Source organism: Apteryx rowi, unplaced genomic scaffold (assembly GCF_003343035.1).
Source record: "Apteryx rowi isolate R43461 unplaced genomic scaffold, aptRow1 scaffold_0, whole genome shotgun sequence".
NCBI lineage: Eukaryota > Metazoa > Chordata > Aves > Apterygiformes > Apterygidae > Apteryx > Apteryx rowi.
The window spans coordinates 6387203-6412953 of NW_020447195.1; the positions used below are offsets into that span (position 1 = coordinate 6387203).

Genomic DNA, 25751 nt, shown 5'->3' on the forward strand with positions numbered 1-25751 from the left:
GACTGCCCAATCAACTGCTCCAACTGTGAATACAAAAGGACAGTGCAGAATTATTAAATTGCTTTGTAATGTTTCAAACCTGGCATTTAATTTGTGGAAATTAACCTATTTATTGGAGCCAAGTTGGGCACATAAATGTCACTGCACACTAAAATATCACACTATCTCCAAGGTCAGGACAGTGTTAGTAAACTCAGTGCACACACTGGGGAAATGCATCAAAACAAAATGAAATCACTTCAGAAATGCAGCAAAAGTCAAGACAATTGAAATTCTATACGCATCTCTTGGGCCTGCTGTTCTGTACAAATCAGAGCAGAATGGGATGTTTCTAAACATAAAGGTATGCTGTTTATTTTTAACCAAAATTTGAAAGTAGGATGAGGATGTATTTAGATGTGTTCTATGCTTCAATATAAGTTTTATTTGGTATGATCTTTCATAATGCTTTTGGTCGTCTAAGGTCACATTAGCAAAGTGACATATCAATTCGTCCTTAGCTAAGTTTTTTCAGATAACTGAAGTCATCCTGCCTTTTGACTGTTGTTTGTAGATAAACTAGTTCTTTGGTAATAGGATCAGTTTTAAACAGGAGCTATGGGTGAAGCTTGCAGAATTTCATAAGCAAAAGTCTTACTGTTTGATACACACTCTCCACAGCAAAACATAAAAACGTATCAGTCATCCATCTTTTGCCACAGTGGGTGTGTGCCTGTATATACTTTTCTGGGAGTGTGATGAAATAATAGTAGAGGCTTAAATGACAAWTGGTTTTAAGTTGAACAACTATGAAATCAGAATTATCTTACTCACAAGCACTTGCTTCATTTATAAACAACAAAATTAGGTGGCAAAAACTTGCTCTATTTTGCTTCACATTGTGTTCTTTTCTGTGCTGTTAGAATTGACATAGAACTGGCACTTGCTATTTGTAATTTCACTAATACAAGATGTTTTACAGGGGGCTCAGACTTGAAAGATTGTTATTTAAAACACATTTTGCATCAGAGAATAAAGATTTTTGATTAGATCATACTGAAATGGTGATTCTGAGTAAGTAGCATTACCAAAATTGCAGTCACTATGTAAGTGTTGCTGTACATTTTGAGAGAAGCAAAATGAAAAGCAACCACTGTATGTGCATAGCCAGTTGATTTAACTACTGTAAAAGGTGGCCACTTAGAGAATAAATCTTACCACTATTCTCCAGGAGACATTTCTATGAAGTTACAAGCTGTGACTGTCCTAATGGATACCCACTGGAGTCCTAACATTGTGCAAAAATTACTGTCTCTGTTTCCTGCTTTTGGATACTCTGCCCAGTCTGAAGTAACTTTCACGCTGAGATCGCTTGTCATGCAAGACAGAGGAGATAGGTCACCAAAAAAAAAAAATCCTAAGGCTCCCCACTCACACACATCACCTCCCTCTTTAGTGCAGGATCCTTTTTTGGTTTCTTCCACGTTCTACAAAGTACTAAAACAACAAAYGCTAGTCTAACATAGTCACTGGCAACCAGACCAGCAACCTGTATTCCCATGAGGAACTCTGTCCAGGTCGCCTCTTGCCTTAGGTTCCTAAATGTGTTGTCTAGCTCCCTTTGAAACGGTAAGTATCAGTGTACCAAGACAGATAAGGTCCACTAACAGACTATTGTCACCTTCCTGACTCCTATGGTTTGCACATCCCATCAAATTGTTATTTAACTCATTGAAAGCACGTCAAACCATTACATAGGACCATAGTATAATAAATTGAACTGTACTAGAAAATGGTAGTGTTGTGCTTTGAAACTGATCAAGTTGCCACTGAGCAAACCATCAGCCCTTCAGGCTTCTCCATCATACATGGGAAAGATCAGCAGTAAAGCAGTATCAGGAAATAAATTAAAAACAAAACTAGAAATCCCGTTAAAACAACACAYATGGCTAAGATTTGATTCATGTTGCACCAGTGAAACAACACAGGAAAGGATCATTATTTTAGTCAAAAGAATTGGAGATAGTATTGACCCTAGGTTTTCAGTCTGCTCTCGCAGGGCTCAAGCCTTGCTCTGTAACACAAAGGATAAGTCCAAGAGATTAAAAGAATGCTTTTTCCTAAATGTCTCCATGGTGAATTTATAAACCAGAAAGGTTTCTGGCTGGAAATTCTTTGGTATAACCTGAGCAGTACCACAAGGCAGCTTTTCATCTCAGGGCAGAAAGACTATAGTGCTGCCACATAAAAAGTGGGACATGCTTATCAGTCTGAGCACTGGGTTTTAGTGGCTCTGACAGAGCATGAGAAGTCCAGAACAATCCCAAGATCATGGTAAGCCACTGGACACCTAGCACCAGTCTTGCAGAGAAGCCAGTAGTGGAATTCATGACGAGTATTTTAAAACACTTGTCTTTTCCTCTGCACCATCCACAAAGTGCCATGGCTTTTAGGTTGCTACCATGCAACGCTGTAGCTTATGGACAGCAATGTCAGCATTCAGGGAGACGGTTTACCAGATGTTCAGAAAAGGAGAATCAGATGGGATCAGACATAAAAGTAAACACAGCAGGTTAATTTTAATTCCTAATCACTTAAACAAATGCAGCTGTATTTATCATAACATGCAAACTTCTGGCTGGACATGTGAGGCAGCACATCCTTCAAAACACCCTCTTCAGAAGGCTGCAAAGCAGGTTAGCAAAAAGCATTGTTATGTCTGATCCCAATGGAAGATTTTTCCAGGCTTTAATGCCTTAGTTATTCTTGAATCAGYACATTGATTTCAAAAGTAACATTACACAGTCCTAGTAAACCTCCTACAAGTACAAAAAAATTCACTGTGTTTAGCAACAGCATAGGAAATTATAGATCAAAGGCTGGTTGTCACTTCTTGATGCATTTTCTTTAGATATGAGAGCATCTGAAAAATCTGAGCTTAGAATAAGCACACTTCCTACTCTTTGGAAATGCATAATAGAGGTTACATTTTATGGAAGAGATGTGCCAGGTGCATTATAGTACAATACATTAAAATATCCTTATTTTGGAGAGTATCTCTGAGGATAATTACCTGTCTTATCTTTTAAGTTTGTTACTCCTGACTTGTGTCAGTAACAAAAAAGCTCAAGATTCTAAGGATAGCTGAAAAAAAGGTAATTGTATTTCACTCAAAAGTGGACTTTTTTTTCATTTCAGTCTATATTAATACATTAAGTTCTCCATTTCTTGGTAACAAACTCAGAAAATTCTGTCCAAGTTCTTGCTTCATTTTCCCACATTTTAAAAATGTCAAATCAACAACAAGCAAAACATTTCAGCAGAGAATAGTTTCACAAATGCCACTGTCACAATTCCATTTTAAATGAATTTTAAATTTAGAATACTAGCTCTGTGTTTTAGAATAACCAGCAGAAAATAACATGATACAGGTGTAAGTTGATACTGCCACAGGCGGAGATAAAATGGACGATTACTTGAAATTCCTTCCGATCCAACCTTCCTGTGACTAAGACAGAGAAGATAGCATCTCAGCTTGCCCCACTTTTTTTAGGCATTCTGTGTTGCAATACAAACCATACTGAAACAGAATCTGAAGCCCCATGGTACCCGAGCCTTTGAATATTTGGATGCTGATCCAAACTTTACACCAGGCACAGGCAACAACCAAGTCTACCCAGTTGAAGTTGCTAAGCCTTGCTCTGAATTCCCTTCAAGTCAAAGGAGCTTTAAAGCCTAAAACAAAGATTTTCTACAGCTCTGTTGGTAGAATTCAGTGACTAATGCTGAACTGAGCTCAATGGCCATTGCACGAATATTGCAAGAATGAGGCAAGCTACTGTTTTCAAGTTTGTATTTATCTTAACCATTTTGGAATAGAGAGAAGAAAAGGGATCGCATCAGCACATCTAGAGTCCAGGAATGAAGGAAAAAAATTGCAATAGTCTTGCATTTATTATTGTGAACCAGCTCACCAGATCTGTATTCCCAGTTCTACCTTTTATTTATCACGTGATAACTTTATGCAGCCTGTTTCAGGTTAGGTGCACACCACAGTTATAAAGCTATCCTGAAATCTGGCTGAAGCTTAGAAGTGATGAGTCAGTACATGTTTGCACTAATTTAAACCATGCCTTTTGGTCCCAAGGTTTGTATGTTAGCCCAAGTTTGACTCAACTTTGAATTTGGCCCTTTCCTTCATATTTTTCCCTCATACTTCATCTACTTCACAAAAGAAGCTGTGATTGAAATAACAGAGATATTCAAAGCACAAAAATAGATGCAACCATGAAAAAATAATAAACAGAARAGATAGAATTCTCCCTCTTCCCCCCAGTCTTATTCTGTTATATAGCTCCACTGACACCAGCTTTACTGGGTGGAATTAACCGGAGGATCAGGCCTTGCTGATACCAGGTTCAGATTAAACATGACTGAACAGGACTCTTGTTAAGATATGTTTTTAACAGCTCAGAAAAATAACATTTTTTAGAGTTCCAGCATAGGCAGTATAGAAGTAGGCATTCTCTCTCTGTTTCCTTGATAAAAGCTCTTTATTCAACCCATCTTTCTGAATCTGCTTTCCAGAAAGATCATCATTGCAGAGAACAGCCTTGCACCAAAACAAGGGATGGCAGCCTTCGCCCCCCTCCCTGCACACACACGCTTCTGTCTCTTACTTTTTCCAAATGATGCCTCCAGGCTGCCGTGTGACACCCAACTAATCTGTCCTGCCGAGAGCGCCACACAGCCCCGTGCTCCAGCCTGACCTAAACCTGGCAATGCCTTCTCACTTCTCGCAGGCTGCAAACACCCCTCCCCTCCTCTCCCGAAGTGAGAGACGGTTAATGCTTTTATTCCTCACAGGGGAGCAAGATGAACCCGGCTATGCTAGTGAATCTCCTTTGCTTGCTGACATGCGTCAGACACAACATTCTCATCCTTAAAAACTGGAGCAAAAACAAAACCAAAACAAGAGCCCAAAAACCCCCCGTGAGCTACAGTCCCTGTCTGCAGAAATTAAGCAGCCATTACTCTCTTGCTGCCAGAGCACAGCCACGTCCTTTGTTTCAAAGAAAGCTGTACAGTGTCTTGCGCTCCCCATCGTGCACTGTACAGTTTCCATGTAGCATTACACTTGCTAAATGAACAAAAGCCACATATTTACGGTCTCTTAGTAGAAGCAAAGGTATAGCTACCAAGCGGTGCCACTGTGGCAGGGCTCTCAGGCTGCAGAGAAAGTGGCACTGGTTGCTGGTTCACCTGGCTAGAGAGGTGGTCCCCAGCTCGTGTCCTTCCTGGCTCTAGTCGCAGACAACACGGGGAGTTAGCTGCGACAACACGTCAACAGGACAACAAAACAGCCCTTCTTGCCTAAACCCAAGCACTGCGAAGTCAGGCTGGCTGTGCCGCTTCTGCCAAGGGAGAAATCAGGGCGCGTGGGTGGCAGCAGTGCTGCTGGGCAGGCACTGGGGAGAGGGAGAGCTCCGACACCACAGCACAGAGCAGCAGGAGATGGGCCCGATCTTTAAGGTAGCAAAATTCACTTTAGACTACACTTCTGAGGGGCCTTGAGCCAGCTCTGAGCAGGGCATAGGGCCAGGATAAAGGGAGCACACTGCAGCGGAAAATAGACGATAACTTGGCTCTCAGGGAGCGCTGCTGCTGTTGGCTCTCCCAGAAGCTCTGTCCTTAATCATTTTGGAGTCACTTGTATGCAAATGAGAAAAGACCAATTTCACCAGCTCCCGCCATGGCTCTGAGCAAAATAGGTTTCTTTCACTGTGTGTGTTTGTCCTCCTATTTGTTTAAGGTAGGAGGCYGCTGAGCAAATAAGCATTTTAATGGGATTGCCACTAGCAAATGGACAGCTCAAGATTAACTCCTTCACCTTGGGTCAGTGCTATTTAACTTGAATGGGAACCATCTTCTTCATACTCAGCAAATCACAATTAAAATGTCCCTGATGTATTTCCTAACCAATTTGTGCAGTATTTTACATTTAAAGGACTCAAGAAGGAGAAAGAAGGATTCCCTAAATCTGCTGTTTATTCTCCTTTCATTTGCGTCCTTGGGGTCACTGCTAAGCAGTCATTAACTGTCAATAGTGATAAGCTGGTTCTGCTTATTTTGTTTCCTGCTGGGGAGTCAGACTGCCTCTCCACTGCTGTGTGCATCTATCAGCTTACTGGCTCTGCTGGAGTTAACAGTCTGGTGGGGTTTTGTGGAACAGAGAAGACACCAAATAATATAAATATTACTTTGAGTGTATTTTATATTCATGTGTATTTGGCTGCATTTCCACAGTTGTTTTGAAGCTAAGCAACACATGCAGATATAATAGCTATGGATGTAAAACAGGTTTGAAGATTCTCTTATATGCTATTTAAGTCAGCCAAATCTCTTGCTATTCTGAAGGCCTACTGAAGACTTTCATTGTCATTTTGTCATATTCATTTTTTAATAGGAAAAAGTAGGTAAATATGCACTGTTGCCTCATATGCCTGTGCCTATTGAGTAGCCCCAGTAAGACCAGGTGACAGGCAGTTTACAGAGTTTGTCCTATAGCTCAGGTTCAAAGAGGTTGTGCATCTGATCTCATGAAAGCCTGAGAGCTTTTGGAGACCTGACATAAAATACATCAGACCTATTATCTGGCAGAGCTGAACTGGATTGTGAACTTTCCTCAGTCTTTGCTTCCAAGAAACAGTTCTGAATTTAGACTTCAACTGACCCTCAGATCTTCTAATAAAGTTACCACTTCAGGCAGGACYGTATCTGTCCAAAAGTGCTAAGAATAGATTTACAGTCGGGTTTAATCATAAATGCTCCTTAAATTAAGCCTAGATATCAGTTGGCCCAGAGCCTGCCAGGCCAGAACAGCACAAGAGAACAAGGAGCTAGTCAGAAGAAAGTGCAGAGCAGAAGACGGTGCTTTAGAAAAGGCCTGCTAACAGGGAAAATAAATAGTTAGAAAAGAAGTTCTTTCTAATTGGATGAGACATCATAAAATATTAAAGCTTGTAAGGCTGTAATTCCATCTCAGGTCTCTCATGACACTAACAAAACAAGCAAGCTTCACTCTCCCTCCTGATGACAACTACAGACTTCTCCAAAGAATTACAGCTTTATTATGCGTAACTGGGCTGTATACAATTTCATCAACTGCTTTTCTTTATTGTCCTTTCTAATTATGCACACATATGCCTGTCATTYATTAGAATATATGTCATGCCCAAAAAAATGCACACAAGACATGCACGTTTCCTAAGCAAAGAGAATGGAAAAATCAGGTTCTTCGAGATTTACTTCCTCCCCTGTCCTACTCTGGATTTGGAGGTGTTTGCTTAGATTCAGAAACTATCTCCAAATTCTGTCTGAATCTCTCTGACAGTTTCACAGGCACTAATTACCTGTAATCCTTAAAGTATCAACACCTTTAAGTGGTTTCAATTTCCTAAGAAAATAAGGCCAGCTCTACAAAAGTTTTCAGGCTTTTAACATCCCATTGATGATGATACCAGCATCACAGTAACTCAATTAGTTTCTTGATTCTGGCTCAGAGACACTAAGGTCAGTGATGTTTGATATTTACCCGGTTTAATTTTAAACTTCTCTGGCCATGATTCAGGACTGCAGTCCAAATTAGGTCCTCTAAATGATACCCTTCAGGATCCTTGCTCTCTCATAAAGCTGCAGCGGGTGCTTAGGTAATAAGGTCTTAACTTTGGACTCTGAAGTTAGTTATCTGAAGTTAGTCAGTGTGGATAAACCCTTCCAGGCAAGACACCAGGGAAGACAGGAAGACAGCACATCAAACTTGTACCTCCTGAACCCACAGTTACTGTGCTGACCACTCACCCTTCCCCTCAAGAACATCAGTGCAGAACAAAACCAGGCAAAAAACTTCAAATGCTTTTCTCAGCAAGTCCCAACTTACCGATGGAATAGAATTAATCTCATCTGTACATCATATCTGCAAAGTGTCAAAATACCTCATAGTCCAGAGGGATTTACACACTGCACAAAGAGAATGCAATGCCTGCAACTGTCTCACTCCTCTCTCAGACAATGAAGAGACTTGACAGGCCACTGTAATGGATGGTTTATTTGTTTGTGGTATTGATTTATTAATTTGTTACATGCTAATCATTAATCAGTATCTGGTGTGCAGGCAATACAAAAGATCACACAATCAGCCACCCAGCTTATTAACCAGTGGTCTGCCATCGCTTCTCCAGAGCTTACAGAAAAGCCCCAGTTGGTTAAAACACCAAATGGGTAAAGGAATGCCACCCCAAGTCGAGGAAGGAAATTTTTCATAAACTAAATGCCTACATTGTTTTGCACTCTTTGGGGTGAGCCCAWCCTTGAATGCACTCTTAACTAGATCAGGAAGAGCTTGGCACATGTGCCTAGGGTCAGAATTTGGCTAATCAAACACGTGCAGAACACATTTGGCTCATTACACATGTGCATCTTAAATCTACATTCAGCAGCAAGGGAACAGAAAGATAATCTGACAGTAAAGACACCGGAATTGGACTTCAAAGATCAGGATGCAATTCCACAGACTCCCAGGGTGACTTTGGCCACAGCGGTCAGTCTCTCCTGCCTTGGTTCCCATCTGTAAAAAGCAAAATAACCACACCTCGTTTTCTCTTTAATCCATCTTTTTAATTTAGATTCCCAGTTCTTTGTAGTAACTTCTCTTCCTCAAAACATGGCCAGCAGCCAGTACACAATGTCTTGCTAGGACATTTTTGTGCAAATTTATCAAAAAAAAAGTAACTTATAAAAKATTCACTGATGAGATAAGATGACCAGCACAACAGAGAGTGCCAAATAAACAGCTGTAATCTGTGGGAGGGTTATTTCTCTTTGCCATAAGTGCCATCTATTTTTCAAGACAAGTTATTCCCTTTCATAGAACAGTGAACTCAGTATCTGCAGACAAGTTGCCTTCAAACCAGTACATTTTTCAAAGGCTCCCCAGTAGTTTGTGGCACTAAATAGAAGTTGTCACATCTTAATGACAAATATTAGTACTAGTCTGCTTGATTAACATAATTTGTTTCTTCATTGGATATTTTATTCCAGATGAGCTGCTTTTCATCCATATTTTCTGGGGGGAAAAATAKGCATTCTGACATGCAATGCTAATGTGCCCTCTGCGATGACTTCTTATCTCTAAAACTTTTCATTCTCACCTCCCATTCTCTTCAGTGCTGAAATGAGCTCTAGCAGTAGCTATTGGTCAAGAGTCTCACACATTGGATACCTGCCAAGACTTTTGGGGTGTTTAGCAGGGACAAAAGGTCTATTCCTACGACACACACATTTAAATTTAGCACTAAACTGGTGGGAAAAAAAGAAAAATATGTAAAATGTCACTTTCTGACAGGCAGAAAATTAGAATTCATYCCCCTGAGAACTAAATGGACTTTTCTGCTTCCAGTCAACTATGACAAGGTTAACATTTTTCAGTTTAATGACTAAGGACATTAAGTGTGCATGTGAATAAGGAATAAAATTACTAGAGGGTATTAGCTAAGCACGTGACAACAGCCCAAATTGACTACAGAACTCCAAGGATGCAGATTCTAACACTGACCATTTGCCATGGAGAACCGATGGAGAACAAAAAGTATGCAGAAGTCATCCCTCTTTCGTTATTATTGTTACAACAGTGTAAGCAACCACAGGGAGATGTACTTCTCTGCATGGGGGTAGGGTGCATGTCAAACCTCATGTTTCCAGTATCCCAGACCGTGACACTGAACTGGACAGCGTGTTAACAGGAGGCCAGAAAAGCCTGAAGAGATCCCTGGAACAGCAAAAATTTCAAGTACATCTTGTATTTCCCCAAGGATTCTTCCACCACTCCACATTCATGGCTCAAGTCTGATACAACATAAGCATTAGGACTTGAGATTAAGTTACCATTCATGACTTGCCTTAGTTTCTGTCTTCCCCAGTTCAGTTTTCCCTATAGCTCTTCAGTCCCTTCACTCAACTACTACACACATAACCCATGCAGCCCTGGCTTCCAGACACTAATGATGAGCCTGGATTTCTATCTAATATAGCACCAAGCCAGGAAAAGTCAAAGAAAAAAAGAAGTCTATGTTATTGATATGCCCTGAGTGTTAAGATACTGGAAAACATCAGATATTGGGAATGTAAATGAAATTGTGACAGTAGAAGGTATGCCAGGAAGAAAGATTACATTTTCAAGTATCTAATCTGTTCTGTGAAAAATAAGTGTAAAAATTATATTTAGAGATATGGGTTAAGTTTGAGAGAGTATTTTTAAACAGAAGTGGTTAATATATTATCTAAAAGAATGAAGGAAGCAGTGAGGATATCAGACTTTAATGCCGAAAAAGAGCTCTCCTTTTATTATTTCTGCTGTTAACTGGGTTTCAAAAGCCATTTAGCCACAACTGAGAAAAAAATGCAAAACTTACAGTTTAGGGGAAAGATGAAGATGGGCATTAAAGCTAAAAAGAAGAAAAGAAAACCAGAAGAGAAAACAAGTACTTTCAAAACCACAGACTCTACCTTCAGGTTGGCAAACAGAGGAAAGATTCACCAATTGCTCTTAACTTTGCTGTGACCCAGCAGTGTGCTCCTTAGTCTGAAATAACACTTTTTTTGTATTTTTCAGGAAGTCGAGCTATATAAAGTCAGTGTGATGGACCATCAGGCAGCTCACTTGCAGTTCATGTTTCCTGTAACATCAAAAGCTAGATTCTTCTTGATTCATCTACAGCTAGCAGACACCCATCTCATAGGCCTTGAAGAATTTCTGCTTGGTCAAACCAGCGTGAAAGGATTCCTTACTGTTTTCATGTGGATAGACAAGGCCTGACTGTCCTTCTAATTCATACTGAGGTGGCTGTATTCCCTCCTTCTTCCCCTTTGCTTTACTTGGTTTGCCTCCAGAACAAGGTACAACTGTATTTGGAGATCTTCAAGGAGAAAGATCATCTTAAACCCAGATTTCATTTACAAGCCAATTCACAGACTGGTAATGCTGAACAGAACCTCTTTAGCAGGGCCAACAGGTTCTCAGCCATGCAGTGGACACAGCCATAGAGCAGAGCTCTGTAAGGAAGGAGGCATCAAGACAGCTATTCACCTTAGACAAGGCTTCCCCCTGTGCTGCCGGTGCCCTCTCGCCATGCTCTGATCTGTATTCCACACTGCTCTCACTCCGACTGGAGTCTCTGATTACTTTTGGTCCCTGACCTCATTACCTCAACACTTCTCTATAATAAACTGCATAAGCCACTTATCAGCCTGTAATCCTGATATATCCAAATCATTTTGAATGAGTTTGTTTTGTTCCTCTGTCCCCTACCCTCTTACCCCCTCCAGCTTGCCCAGCCTTTATACTGTCAGCATATTTAAGTCACTTTTGAAATTACCTCCTGCTCAAGGTCGCTACGCTGAATTTATATGTTTTTCCCATACAGCACACCAATGCTTTAACTCCCATCTGATTTATTTATCCTACTTATTATCAGAGACCAATTCAATCAATACAGGCTGGAATTCAAACACACTCACACATTTGAATTATGCATACAAATGCTTATCAAGAGATATAAGACAACTGCTGTAGCACAGATCATTCCTCTAACATATGGCCCAGCTTACAAGTAAGGAAGCTCATAGTGATGAATTTTTACACCTTGACTTTTGCTTGACCCCAATAGTTGTTTGGTTACTGGAAACCAAAGGAATTGAAATAGCATCACAAATTCCATGGAAGAGGCTTGGACAAGGAGTCTCTGCCTTTCTTATCCCAAGCCAGTATGATCATATTTTAAGGTTGTCTTTCCAAATTGACGGTTCCTTTATTAGCTTCTGAGCACACAGGAATCCTAGCAAAACACTGTCAAACAATACCAGACAGTCATGTCAAACAAATCTTGCAAACAGAACAGTGTATGAAGAACTGGAACTTGAAGGAAAACCAAAAGCTCTAACCTCAATTGCAGCCTAGGTTAGGCATTAAACCAACCTAAACGGGATGCTGGAAGCATACTAGAAAGCGTATAGCTTTTGGCTTCCCTTTGCAAACCACTGTTCCTTCTAAATGTTAATGGTCAACACAATCCTCAGACAGAGTTTGCAACATGGTCCTCTTTAAACACAGTTGGTGGTTACAACCCAAGGAACAGCAAATTTAAAAACTGAAGGCAGAGAAAGCCTGTGTACACAGGATATGCTATAGACTGAGCCGGACTGTGCACACTGGTCTGGAGCTTTCAGGGATTTGAGGCACTAAGACTGATTAATCAGAAAATTTCAGTGAGATGCAAGAAGTTTGGGGAAAAGGAATCCACATTGCTCTATACAACAATACCTCATATCCATTTAGTTAACTTTAATGCTAACAGAAGTCTATCATGACAAGTAAAATGCAAAATGAGACATCAAATGTCCAACATCATGAATTAAAGGGTCTCTAGGACTGGAAAGCAGATCTCTGCATAGCTGTCTATTCGTCACTAATTAYATTTCCCAGCTGACATTCAGTACTTTACATTTCTCTGTTCTTTACCCTTCTTATTGTTCTTCCATACTGGCTCCCTAGCATAGCTCCTTTGTAACTATGTTTTATAAGCAATCACCCTCTTCTAAACACACTTCTAAAACAGTTTTTTCTCTTTGTCCTTATTGATACAAAGTCTTCTGTCACACCAGAGCTCCACTGATTCATACCATTTGGAGACCTGACCTAACATGTCAGAAATTAAACTGCGGCCTCATCGAACTTTTCTTGACTTTGGCAATGCTAAGCTTTACCCTTGCATCTTCCCTGTCGTACAGCTACAGGCATCTCAGAAGTCTCTCTGGACTTTAATATTTCAACATTTATCTGCAGAGAATATTTTGGCTTCTCTATCAATATATTTCTGCTTGGTAACTCCCAGTTTGAATGCTGATTGTGTTTTGCATAAAATTAACTAAATTGCAGCCCTTCTATTTCATTGGTACTTTTTGTCTGCTTCCTCCAGGAACAATATCGGGGAGATTGCAAGCTGACTACAATTCTCTTTCTGAAGCAAGAGGAAAACAACATCTAAGAGCCCAATCAGCACAAGTTTCCTGATGTCTGTTGGGTTTTTATAAAACACATTGTACTCTGGCATTTAACAATTTCTGTTCATTTGATTCACTTTAAGAAATGAATGTAACGAGAACTTCCACAGCGTTCTGCACCACTGTTGCCTATTGATAAATATGGAGCAGGTACAACAACAAGCTTGCTCTTTTTTCTATTTGAAAATTCACTGAGCTAACAAGTTATTTGTGTAATGCCAAAGTAATCACAGTTTTTTGCTGTTGAGTTTCAATATTCAGGTTCCACAGGGAGGTCTGTTGTAGCCTGTATTTTACCAACAAGACTAAATCAATGACAGCTTTACATTTCCAGGAGCATTGATACCACACGTGAACACTCAAAAACTCTGCTCAACTGCTGCTTGAGTCTGGAGGCACCCATATCCACACAGGTATGGAAACTCAATCAATAAACAGCACATTTTGAAAGAAAGAACTTATCTGCCTTCACTGAAAGAAGCTTAACCTGTAACTTAATTCCAAGAACTTTCAGGGCTACAAACCAGGAGCAGAAGGAGATGTTTGCCGTAGCCCAAAGTAGGGCACAGCGCTCAGCCCGGTGGGTCGGACATTCATGTTGTGCAAGGAGACACATCATGCACCTGAGGGCCTTGGCATATGAAGCAGCAAGAAGTCTGAAAATTAATGCTGCAACAGACACTGCAATACTTCCACCCCTTTACAGACACATCCCATCATCACTATGTCCTTATAGCATCTCACATTTAGCAACAGTGCCAAGGCTTTCTCTACTGCAGCACCCATATAGGAGGAGCTCAGAAAGACAAAAACATAAGTGAGTTTGGATGTAACACATGTGAAATTAGAAATATTTCTAGAGGAAGGGGAAGTGTTTGGGGAACATCTTACCAATGTTCAAAATTATCGAAGGCAACAGTTCAGAGACATCCAAGGCACTTCCTGGTCATAGTGACTATTTCTAAATAGCAGCCAGTCAGTGTTTCAGGCTTGCTGAGCCTTAGCTTTGTCAAGGCTCTGGAGAAACAGCACTCATCGTGATGGCTGTGAGTAACACTGGGGGTCTGCCCAGGCAAGGGAGGGGGATGAGCAGATAATGATATGAAAGTATGATGAATTGTTGCTGTGTTTGTCAYCTGTATTTAACTTACTGCCTTTTGCATCAAAGGGAACCACAGTCCTTTCAAAAGAGTTGTTTTGGATTTCTTAATATTAGGAGACAGTTGTGACATTTGTCCTGCTCCAGGCCTAATTAGACCCTAGGCATTTTGAGCGCATATTCTTCTTCATGATGTTCTCCCTGTTCCTTTATCTGCAGATCCCAAAGCTCATTAACAAATCCTCACAAGAGTCCTTTGGAGAATGATCCTCTCCCTGTGCTACAGAAAGCAGAAGAAAAAGTAAGGGTTGCAGTGCAAAAGGCACAAGCCCTCTGCTTGCCAATTTTTATTTCTTTGAATAGGTTGTTAAAATGACTGTCCTTCTGGAAGCAGACTTTTGCACACAAGTGCAATCCATAAATTTAACATTTGCTGGGATTCCCAATACTACACAAGTCAGAAATCAGATTCTCAAGACCATATACGAAGCAGTGTCAGAGCTGAGAATGGATTTTGGGAATCCAGAGCCTCAGTCTTTTCAACAGCCATGCTTCTGTCCAAGATGTACATCTCAATGTGTTGTCTCTCTGATGCTTATTTCTGGCTGCACACTATAGCATAGCTCATTACATTAAGACAGACAATATTATTTGCTTTTTCCACATCCACTTTTTATTCTTTGGAACAGATAAGCAACAAATAAAACAGCATCATCCAGCAACGCTGCCATCCAGTCCAAACAGTTTTCTAGGCAACCATAGCAAACAACTGCATTCTTTAAAGGTGCACACCCTTGGTTAGGCCTATTTGCCCTACTCCTCTGTAACAGGGCTGCAAAATGCATTCTGATTACTGCTTTTAGTATCCCAGCAGTCTCCTTCAGTGTAAATAGTTTTCCCTCCATGACATTTATGACCTTAGGTAAAGAATAATAATGTCCCCTTGCATGGTTCTTTTTACTGGGCTATACCCTACTCTCCTAGTCCTCCCTGGAAGAGGAGCTGTCTCCTGGCGAGTTTATGGGTCTTTTCTAGCATGAATTCACCTTTCTTGAAGATGAATAACCAGAAGTGCACACAGTGTTCATGAGCTAGTCTCGCACAGACATAAATTCTCTTGAAACTCAACCCAAAACAATTCTACACTGGCATTTATYCCTTTCCCAGCTGCAATTCATTGGTGACTTCTGTTCTGTTCTTTCCAAAGGATGAGCCTGCAGCTTCCAGCAGAAATCCTTGCTATTTGAGCCTAACTACATGACCATATACTACTTAATTTCCTACCATTTCTGGCATCCTTATCCTGAGGTCACCCGATTCTCTTCATATGACATTCGCTGTTCTTTCCTAGAGCTATGCAGCATGCTGCATAATTTCTAGGAGCAATTACAAATCCTCTCCCCATTTCTAGAAGCTTGAGTAAAGATTAGACAGTCTAGACAGACAACAAGAAGAAATAATAAAGGATTTCTAAAGACTTTTCTGTATAATCCTACTTGAAATGTTCAACTGCTCAGCAAAATGCCAGAAGCACCATCTTTTATACCCTGTCTGCTGATCACTTTGATATAATTTGTGGTCTTGTCATCCTTGTAAGCAGTTATTTAACAACTAGATGTTTAAACCACAAAGAATTAATAAGCAGAGCAACATAAAAATCTGTTTAAATGAACTTTCTATTTAAATGATACCAAGAAAGTGTTCCCTCAAACAAACATTAGGAATTTCTGGGATCATATTGATCAAATTGATGTCAGCTTGCGTAAGTATTTCTATATGTCCTCCCGAAACCCAGTAACTGCCTTCAGAAGTGGTACTTGCTGTAGCCTAAATTTCTGAACCTTGCTTTACTGCTTGATTAAAATTCAATAAGGAATACTTATGATCTTAGATCTGAGTTAGACTTCAAGTACAAGTATCAGGTCAGAAAGAAAACTAGAGCAGGTATCTTTGAAACTCTGGGTATAGTCTCATACACAATTGAATGAAAGAGAGAAGATCTGAATCCAGGAAAGCGAACAAAGATTTTTCATACATTAATGATGAAAAACACAAACCCGAAGATGATGGTGTGTCTCTCCTGACACGCCAATCTGTCCCAGCCTGAGCCCACCAGTTGCGGTGCAGGAAGCAGGGTGCCCAGTCCCGGAGTGCCCTCTGCTGGGAAAAAAGGCAAAGAAAAGTAAAGGGAAGTATGAGCAACAAAGAGGTAAAACCGCCACCCCAAACTTTCAGTTTACAAAAGGAAAGATGTGGAAAAGGCGTTATTTTCCCTTGATCCTTCAGTCTCCACGCCTGGTTCACGCATGCTGTTGGCAGAACAGYGCACAGGCCCGCGGCAGGCAACGTCCAGYGAAGGGGCAGAGCCCGGCCGCAAAGCCCTGCTCTCGCTCGGCACGCRTCCAAGCCCCCGGCCCCAAGGGGCAGACGGGCTTTGGGGGAYGCAGCTACGCTCTTGAAGCGTGCCAGGGCAGCGCTCCAACCACTAAACCACTCGTTCCAYGCGCACGAAAACTAGGCGGAGGGACTTACCTCCAGGGAGCCGAGAACTGCGGGCCCAGGGAGACCCTTCCCTGGCCAGAGGCAGCGACCCGTCTCCCAGCTAGGCAGCCGCCAGTCCAGGTACCTGCTACGTCACTTACTGCCCAGGCCCTGAGCCACGCTCCACGCGCCTGTCGGGGATATCTGACAGCAAACAGATAGAGCGACGTTGTTCACATCCCCTTCGACGGTCCTGGACAACAGGGCACCTCTGGGTGGGTACAACAACGTCCTCTGCATCGCAGCCCTGCCGACGGCACTCGCTCTGCGGGAGCTGCCTGCGCCGAGTCAGTGCGCACAGGGCAAAGCTGCGAACAGAGCACTCGAGTCGGGTCTCAGGCCGCACCACCAGCCACAATCCCTCTCTTGGGGGATGTCAGGGAGAGGTACCTGAGCTCCTGCCTGCATCTTTCTGATGCTCAGGTCACCTCTCTCTAAGAGCCATCAGCACACGACAGGCCCTTGGTTTTGATCACACTCTGGATACGGCCGCTCCCACGCGCTGATCTGGAGCACAGACCTGGGCTTTGAGGCCAAAACTCACTACGACCCTGGATGTTTATGTAGCAATCCTGGTACCRGCTCAARAAAATGCTCYGACACRAGCAACCAAGAACAACTCAYGTTAGTTATTTGTAGAGTCTCCCGGCTACACATGGGGCTTTGCAGACAAAAAGGCAGTGGCCCAAGCTCTCTGAAGTGCTCAGTTCCCACTGAGAACCACCTCTTCTCTGGTTAACTGGAAGTTCAATGCTGAGCTCTTTGGAAAAAAACTCTCTTCATGCAAGAGAATGGAAACTGCTAGAGACTGAGCATTTGGAGTCTCCATTACGCCCTCAGGAAACAGACCAGAAGCTCAGCTTCCTCCTACTGACCAGAGAAGCATAAAGAGACCACAAATAGTATTTTTATTTCTAAAGCAACTAAAGAAGCTGGGACACCAACAAAGCCTGAAAGCAGATGGGCAGCAAGTCCTTTCACCCTGCCACTGACTTCATGAACCCCATTAAAGCTTGGAGGCTTAAAAAATTTGGAAACAGTAAGAAAGCATTGATTTTGATTTTGGGCAATCATAATTAGCCACTTACATGCACATAAGCTTTGCTTGCACCCTCCCATGGCAGACAGACTCCCCTACTTATAAAACAGGCCTTAACTGATCTGCCAGAGGCAATAAAGCCAGTCAGGGGCAGAACTGGATTAAAGATCTAGAGATTTCCAGGCCCCTGAAACACCCATTAAACTACACTGCCTTGGTCTACTGCCAACTATGAGGAAATTACCCTAGCAAGGAGCATTCCAACAAACTTGCAGACAGGCTTGTGCTCCCACTACAAACTATATTAACTAAATGGCCAATCTGGCTATGGAACAATTTTACAAATACTTAAGCTACAAATTAAGAGCGCGTTTGAGAGCTGTGCTGTCAAGCTAGCTGTCATCTTAGCTGCAGCATCACCAGTATAAGAGCTTATTTCACAACTGAACCCTACCACCCAGTGACCTATATTTGAAGTGGGGGTCTCTGGAAAAATTACGGACTGTCCCCTGAAATTTTCCAGAACCAAATCAGCCCATATGTATTTTAGGATATGGGATCAGATGTCTGCTGCCAGGCTTGATTCAAAGATGGTGGATGGCACAGCGTCAGCTGCTTTCTTCTTCCACTCGAAGCGGAACATGGTGTGTTCACTCTGCTTCTGGCCCGACAAGTGGGCAAGGCTCACTGCAGTTTGTCCCTCGTGATCTGGGTCAAAAGCTTGTGCCCCATAGCTAAGCAGCAGTTCAATGCAGGCACGCTGGCCTGCGACGGCAGCAACGTGAAGAGCAGTCCTTCCCAGCAGGGTTTTAGAATGCAAATCCGCACCTGCAAAAAGCACACGGAGTCCGAGTTTGTCAAGGCATACGACAGGGAGGAAATGCCACCTGCGGGCCAGAATTTACTTCACTTTTTTGCTGAAGGCAGTTTGCTTTAGTCACAATCTAATCACTGGAATTAACAAATTATCTATTGAACAAATACTCACGCCTTCAGGCAAATAGGGCTAACAAACAACAACTTGATATTCTTTGTTTTGCTCAGGGGACCGCTGCCTGCTTTGCCCTGGCTGGGCATCACCGGTGCTTCTGCACCGAGACCTGTCACTTATCGAGGGACAACAATGCCATCCTTTAAACAAGGACTCTCTTTAACACAGCCAAGTTCAAGAACCTGGATTGAAGGGAACGCTGTTGGACAAGGTGTTTTTTTTTTTTCCTCAGCAATCACTTTTTAATCATTGAAAATGAGAACAAATACCTGCCCATTCAGGACATTCAAGTGACCTGAACTGACCCAAAGGACTGTCCACTGTGCAAATGCAGATGTCTGGGGAAACAAGGTTTATTTAGTTGCAAAGCAACTAAAAACCCRAAGGCCAGAGCCTGAAACTAATGCTTGCAACTCTTATTGCATCTCAGTGACTGCTAAAGCATTGCACAGGACTGATGAAAAATTAAGCTTTTCTAGGTCCTAAGAAAATAGCAATAAATGAGATTCAAAGAATGGAAGTCAGAATCAGAAATCCTGTTTCCAGTACGAGTTTCCTGCTTTAACACTGAAAGTCATTACACYTAGCAAGGGCAGCAGTTTTAATTGTTTTCAAGTCTACATCAGGACTGATGGGCTGAATTCATTCTCCACCTCAAATACAAAACATGCAAAACAATCTGGGTAAAATTCTAGGATCTTGGTAAGCAGGAGGGTGATCTGGCGTTTGGCACAGTTCTTTTCTGGCTGTAACTATGTAAGAATATTACCATTTCTCAGGAGAAACTCAGCAGTTCTGACACAGCCCCTGTGGCTGGCAACAAACAGTGCCACAGAAGCTCGGTGCGCTACCCATTCCTTCCTCCGCTCTGGCCCCAGGAATTCTGCATATGGAGTGGTGCCCGCAAAGTCCTCCATAACTCCCAGATGGGCTAGCTGCAAAATAAACAGAAACCTTTTTATCTCTTTCTGAAGGATAATTTGATTCTTTCTAGGTATCAACAAAGGCTTGTATCTGTACTTAGGGGATGCTTGTACACTTCATAAATCACTCCAAGACCAGCCAAATAATATCTGCTTGTTTCCTATTCTTCTGTCCCATCTGGATTCTCTACTATCCAATGATATTTACTTATAGCCAACCCTTGGAGGGAACATGAATATGGGTTTTCCTTTTGTATATAGTTATTAAGCTCTACAAAATCTTACAGGAACTTCATCTCTCTGCAATCCCTATCCTTTTCTTGAATCAGCTGGAAACTGACCTGATTACAAGTTTTTGGGAAGAGGACCAAGACAAACAGCATGACCATGCAAGCCCAGTTTCCTTATGAGCTAGGATATTCGAGTAAGCCTTTGGGATTTAATTCCAGCCAGTATACAACTCATAAGCATTAGCTGCCTCAGGAAACATACTCTTATATTACATTCAACCCCAGAAGGAGCTTCCTTGGTTTAAAAAAAAAAAAAAAAAAAAAAAAAAACACCCACAACCCACATATCAGTTCTAAAGTGCTGCTGAGAGGCCTCCTGGGAACAATTTTCAGGTGCTTCACAGTCCTGTTCTTCACAAGAAACCAGTTCCAGATTGGACTACATCTTCCACAATGCACCACAGTTTCCAGTTTCCTCATCTAGTAAGTGGAAGCCCATTACTAGAACAGCTGCGGAATTATTTCTTCAAAAAGCCAATATCCAGTTGAAAATCAACACTCTCACAAGCTTTTTGCAGAGTTTTTGTAGCAATACATCTTCCATTTCAAACACCACTGTTGTCTTTGTGGCACATCCGTTTCCTGCTCAACACAGAGTAGGAAAATTTTTTGATACACAGGGAACTCAAACCATGGGGGGAAAAAAAAAACAGAAAAAAAAAAACCACTTTGTCCAACAGCAAAATGCAAGCCATTTGTGGCACGAAGCAGAACAGCTGCTTACCAACGAACTGCAACACTACACAACAGTTAACGACAGGAAGTGAAGAAYCCTGCGGTATCCATTTGCAATGGTTGGGGAAACGCGGAAGAACAGAATGTAATTAGCCAAGTTGGAACTTGGCCAGGGCAACAGAGATAATGGTTCTTTCTTTATAAAAGGTGCCAAAAGATATTTCATGACCACATCTGTTCAGGCCTGAAGGTTTGCAGTACAAATCGGTTACACAGAGTACCTTGTGTTTCTGCTGAGACAACATTTCAGTCCTAAATCAAGAAAGCAGCGTGCCTTCTATCGAAGCACCAGAAACTATCTGTTCCACACACACACACACAAAAAAAAAAAAAAAAAAAAAAAAAAAAAAAAAGCTTTCTCACCAATTAAATCTGACAGGATCACAAACTCAAGATGGTCCGTCAACTAGCACCAGGTAAAGCGGAGAAGATGGGGAATGTTTCCTGCTCGGTGATTTTGGCAGTCACATGTTGTGAAGGAGTACAGACTCCCGTTCTTACTTCGGAAGCAGTATGGTCAGTGGAGGACAGACCAAGAAACAGAGTTTATGCCTCTGGTTCACATAGTATCAGCCAAGTGTCTTAGCCGCACTGTAACACCCGAGAACAAAAGATCCCCCATCTTCTAACTAAGGGACTAAGTATTTTTTGGTCAGAAGATATCTTGGGAAAGCAAAATGGCAGTCAACTGGAGTAAGAAAATCCAAACTTTTTTTCATAAACTAGGATAAGCAGGGACAAGAAAAGCAATCTGGAAACACACTARTAGCAGTGCTACAAAAAGTTACACAACAGGGAAAAGAAAAAACTTGTACTCCAACTGAATGTGCTGTTTGCCAATAGCAACAAAAAAGTCTTACTTCTAAACCAAAATGCATTAAGGATTGTCTCCTCCTTTAGTCTTACCCTGACTCATCTTCAGATTACCAGTCCCCTTTAAGTTTCAGTTTTCAGGATTAAACTGTTGCAAGGAATACAACTAACCCACGTAATTTTTACAGTAAGATTCCCCCATTAAAGACTTCCCCACTGCTTGCTCTATGAAGACTTGCTTTATAAAAGCACTTGGACTTTCAACAATACGCTTTTAGCATTTCCACATATAGTACCCTCCTGTTCACAGAAGTAACAGAATCGACCTTCACAGTCTCTCCTTTTGCAGCAGCTGCCACAAGACGTCCCCGGCCATCTTGTCTCCAGATGCGCATTGTAATCGTTCCACCAGGGACAATCTCATTGTCCTTAAACGTAGAATCGTCTGGCAGATCTACTGTAGGGAGTTATAAAGTAAAAGAAAAGGAAGTCAACATACCCTCAGAGAAGGTGACCAGCTTAAAAAGGTGGTGGCTGAATTTTTAGACATGTTGTTGTTCTCCAATTTTGCTATCTTAATGTCCCAAGGAGGCTTTGGTCCAAGTGTGCTAAAGCTATGAAAACACAGATGTACTCCCAGCCTGGAAAAGGTCACAGTATAGTGCTAATAGGATAGTATGGTTGAAGCCCACAGAAAGCTACAGTTAGCATGTCAAGCACCAAGACTGCAGGAGAAAATATGTAACTGCATCTGTGCACCTAGTGTCTTTATTTTAAAAATAAACCACCAATTCTGATTTGTTTTGGAGACATGGAGATAGCAAATAGCAGGAAGAGGTTACTTGGTTTTAAGTAGCACACTTAAACAAGTTTAAAGGAAGGACTTTTCTTAGTATCTCTGCTTGCTACCTGCAAAACTAAGTACTCCAACACACACGCAGCTGATCTAATGGGAAACAACATTACTCCACACAGTTCTAACTGCAAAGAAATCAACCAGAACCTCACTAAAGCTATGCTAGGTTATGGTAAATCAGCCAGGTATTAGCACCAGCTGTTGACAAACCAGGCAGGAATTCAGAGGTCAGCTCTTGCAATTTCCTAAGAAGGTCCTGATGAGTAGATTTTACCTCTAAGCAGCAGGAAGCAAAGTTAACAGTTAAGTCAAGAGCTGAATTCCAGGTACAGTATGGTAAAAAGAGGAAAGCAGAACTCTGATCTTCATCCAGGTAAGTACCATGCTAGCTGCCACTAGCAGGTACAGGGATATTGAGAATAATCTCCGAGGATCCCACAGAGGTTACAGGTTCCTACCTTCATCCAGGTACTGAAGCCACTGGAAATTAAGGGGTATCCCAGTCAGTAATTCCAAATGGGGCTTAAGCTTCTTCAAAGTCAAGTCATTTTGGCATTGAGGCAGTGAAAAGATCTCATTAGTTTCAGCTAGACGGAGCTGGACACTAAAGGTCCGTGGGGGCAAAAAAACCATAGTAATGAATCCACTCCTGACTAGAAGTTTGTAAGCCTTTCCTCTCTTAGGAGGAGTTTGATACCATTTTAAAGACTGGAGTCTAAGATCTAGTAGTAATTCCTCCCTCCCCTGGAAATTCCCCTAATCAAAATTCCCTACGTCATTAAGGATAGATTTGCTTGTTTATCACTAGCACATTATGATACCCAAGCAACATAAACTGACATCACAGTTGTTTGGTGTGCACATGTGATGTAATAGCCTATATGAACTTAGAGAGCATCCATGCATACAGAGGGGTGATTACAGGAAGGGGTGGGTTTTTTTGTTCCTGCCCATCTTTTGATTTTCGCTAGGATGACAAAAACTTGCTTGGAAGACAGGCAGTAGAGAAAGAGAAGTAACTCGGGTAAATACCTTCCTTTGACATTAGCCATCATGCTGTCCATATTTTATATTCCTGTTTTTTGTTCAAATTTAGATCTCAATCTATATGTTTAGTTTCAAGTGAAGGAGAAAGAGCATACGGCTGTTTTGTTTGTTTGTTTCCAGAGTATTGCACAAGGGTCTTACGTCCTACTCAAGATGTGTGGGTAGGCATAATGGGGGAAAAGAAAACAAAAGACCGTTTGCTGTCCTCACTTTTGCATCAGCTAAAATCCTGCAGAGAAAAGAAAAGGAGATTATATATTCTTTAGCAGCAGTTGGGAGATGTTCTAGAGCACAGGATGGAGCTGCCAGTGAGCATCTGAAACAACCAAGAGGGCAATTGCAGCAGCAGACTATACAGGAAGGCTCCTGAGAATGGCAGCAAAACCAACCCACCAGGCATCATTGATTTTTTTCTTTTCCTAAGGACCCAGCAACTATGTAGATTTTTTTAACATAAGCAGCCTGAAAGCAACACCGAAGTGAAAGACCAGTCCAGAACGTCCTTCCAGTGTGACATTTGAAGAGGGAAGGTTTTAAGACAGGGATTTGAAAGCCAGTCTCACCCAGCACACGACTTCTCGCTATTTAAAATATACCTTGCTAGAGTATCGGTTCCAACAGAACAATTTTAGTTTCAAAGCCCTTTAGGCATGCTCACTTTGAGGAAAAAGTGCAGAAAGATCCGCRTCAAAACTCTGGCCATCTATGATTTTTTTTTTTTTTTTTTAATTATGCAGTATGATGAATTCCACACTCGATCCTGGTTTATGCTTGGGAGACACTTCCTTAACCAAAAAATACATTCATGTCCTGTTTATGACAAAAGTCAGTTACAAGTTAATTTCATAAAACAGTCACAGGATTTATTGAGATAAATACAAATAAAAAGTTACATAGATTCTCTATTCTGACAAATGAGCGGCACTTCCAGAGTGTCCCCACTTATCTGGGCTCTAAACAACACTGTGTACAGACACAACTGCCACTAGGGCAGCATCCTGTTAGATGCCAAGCGTATATCATACATAACATACCAGTGAGTTTGAATTCTAAGCAACATGACTAACATGCTTTGGATTACAAGTGCCTGATAATTACCTATAGCATCCAAGCAATATTGCACCACTAACATTATTTTCATGTTCCTTAGTCAGAAATGTTTTAAAGTGGTATTCTTACTGCTTTTGTGAGAGTGGATCAACCACCTAGCTTTGCTCCATCTGGCTTTTTAAATATATATTTTTGCATAATTTAAACAACCCAGAGAATTGTATGTGAACACATAGCCTTACTCTTCATTGCATACATTTGTCTAGTACAAGATGTAAAGTGCAGTCTTTAGTCATGCTGAAATCATATGTCTAGTATAAAATTAAAACAAAAAGGCAAACCTTGCAAAGGTTAAGCCTGTTTCATAGACCTGCACATTGCCTACAAATAAAAGAACTATGTTGTAATCTCCTATTAGTGCATGCAACTACAGTTTTAACAACTTTTTTAAAAGCTCTGCTGAAATCATATCATTTAAAATAGACATGAATTTCTGGAGCTAGAGAGGTACCAAAATATTTTAAAAAACAAGAGCTTTAGCCTTTAGTTTAGCCTTTTAGTTAAGTTTTATAGCTAGTGGCTTACTGTTTACACATGTTCTAATTAAAAATTTTAATGAAAACTACCCAAACATTCTAAAACATATAGAAGCTTGTGTTTTTCAGTGAATTATTGCAAGAAAAGGTAATTATTTAAGATTACCTGACAAACAGAAACTAGGTTGGGTTAATGTTCAAAGTATCTAATTTATATACAGTACATTTAAAACATACTTATTTATATATACACACACTTAAAAAAAACTTTTGATCAGTACTGAGAAATTTAATGAGCTGTTAATAAAAAACAGAAGTAAACCCTTGTCAGAACAGTCTTAGAAAACTTGAACTGTTAGAAAATACCAATATAACGCCAGCATTAGAAAAAGATATTAGAACTAGAAAAAATTATTTTTTTGCTAAGAAATCGCAATCACAAAAAGTCTGTATTGAAGAGGCATTTGTTTTAAATTATAAAAAATTWAAAAAATTAAACGTAGAATGTTGCCAAATTTACAGTTTATACTGTTTACTGTAACAGCAGTGATAGCAATGGTATATTTGACTATAACTTCTGAAAGCATTTTATGATCTTGCAAGAAAACAATTTATTACAAATTCTGTACACTATAATACAAAACTAGTTAGACAGACTTATACAAAACTGAACCCTCCAAAAAAATACGTAGCCCAGCTGAGGAACCTACTAGCTGTATTGCAGACAATCCAGTTT

The 25751-nt window shown here is 41.1% G+C and overlaps 1 protein-coding gene across 1 annotated transcript; it reads right to left on the bottom strand.

Moving 5' to 3' along the window:
- Nucleotides 1-8092: 8092 nt before the first annotated feature.
- Nucleotides 8093-23487, bottom strand: ANKRD60 (ankyrin repeat domain 60). The gene is given in 8 exon segments (XM_026057857.1): nt 8093-8502; nt 8504-8605; nt 18224; nt 18416-18602; nt 19535-19700; nt 21853-21983; nt 22841-22986; nt 23415-23487. Coding segments are annotated over 8 exon segments (903 nt in total). The 5' UTR covers nt 23447-23487; the 3' UTR covers nt 8093-8364.
- Between the last annotated feature and the right edge of the window lie 2264 nt (nt 23488-25751).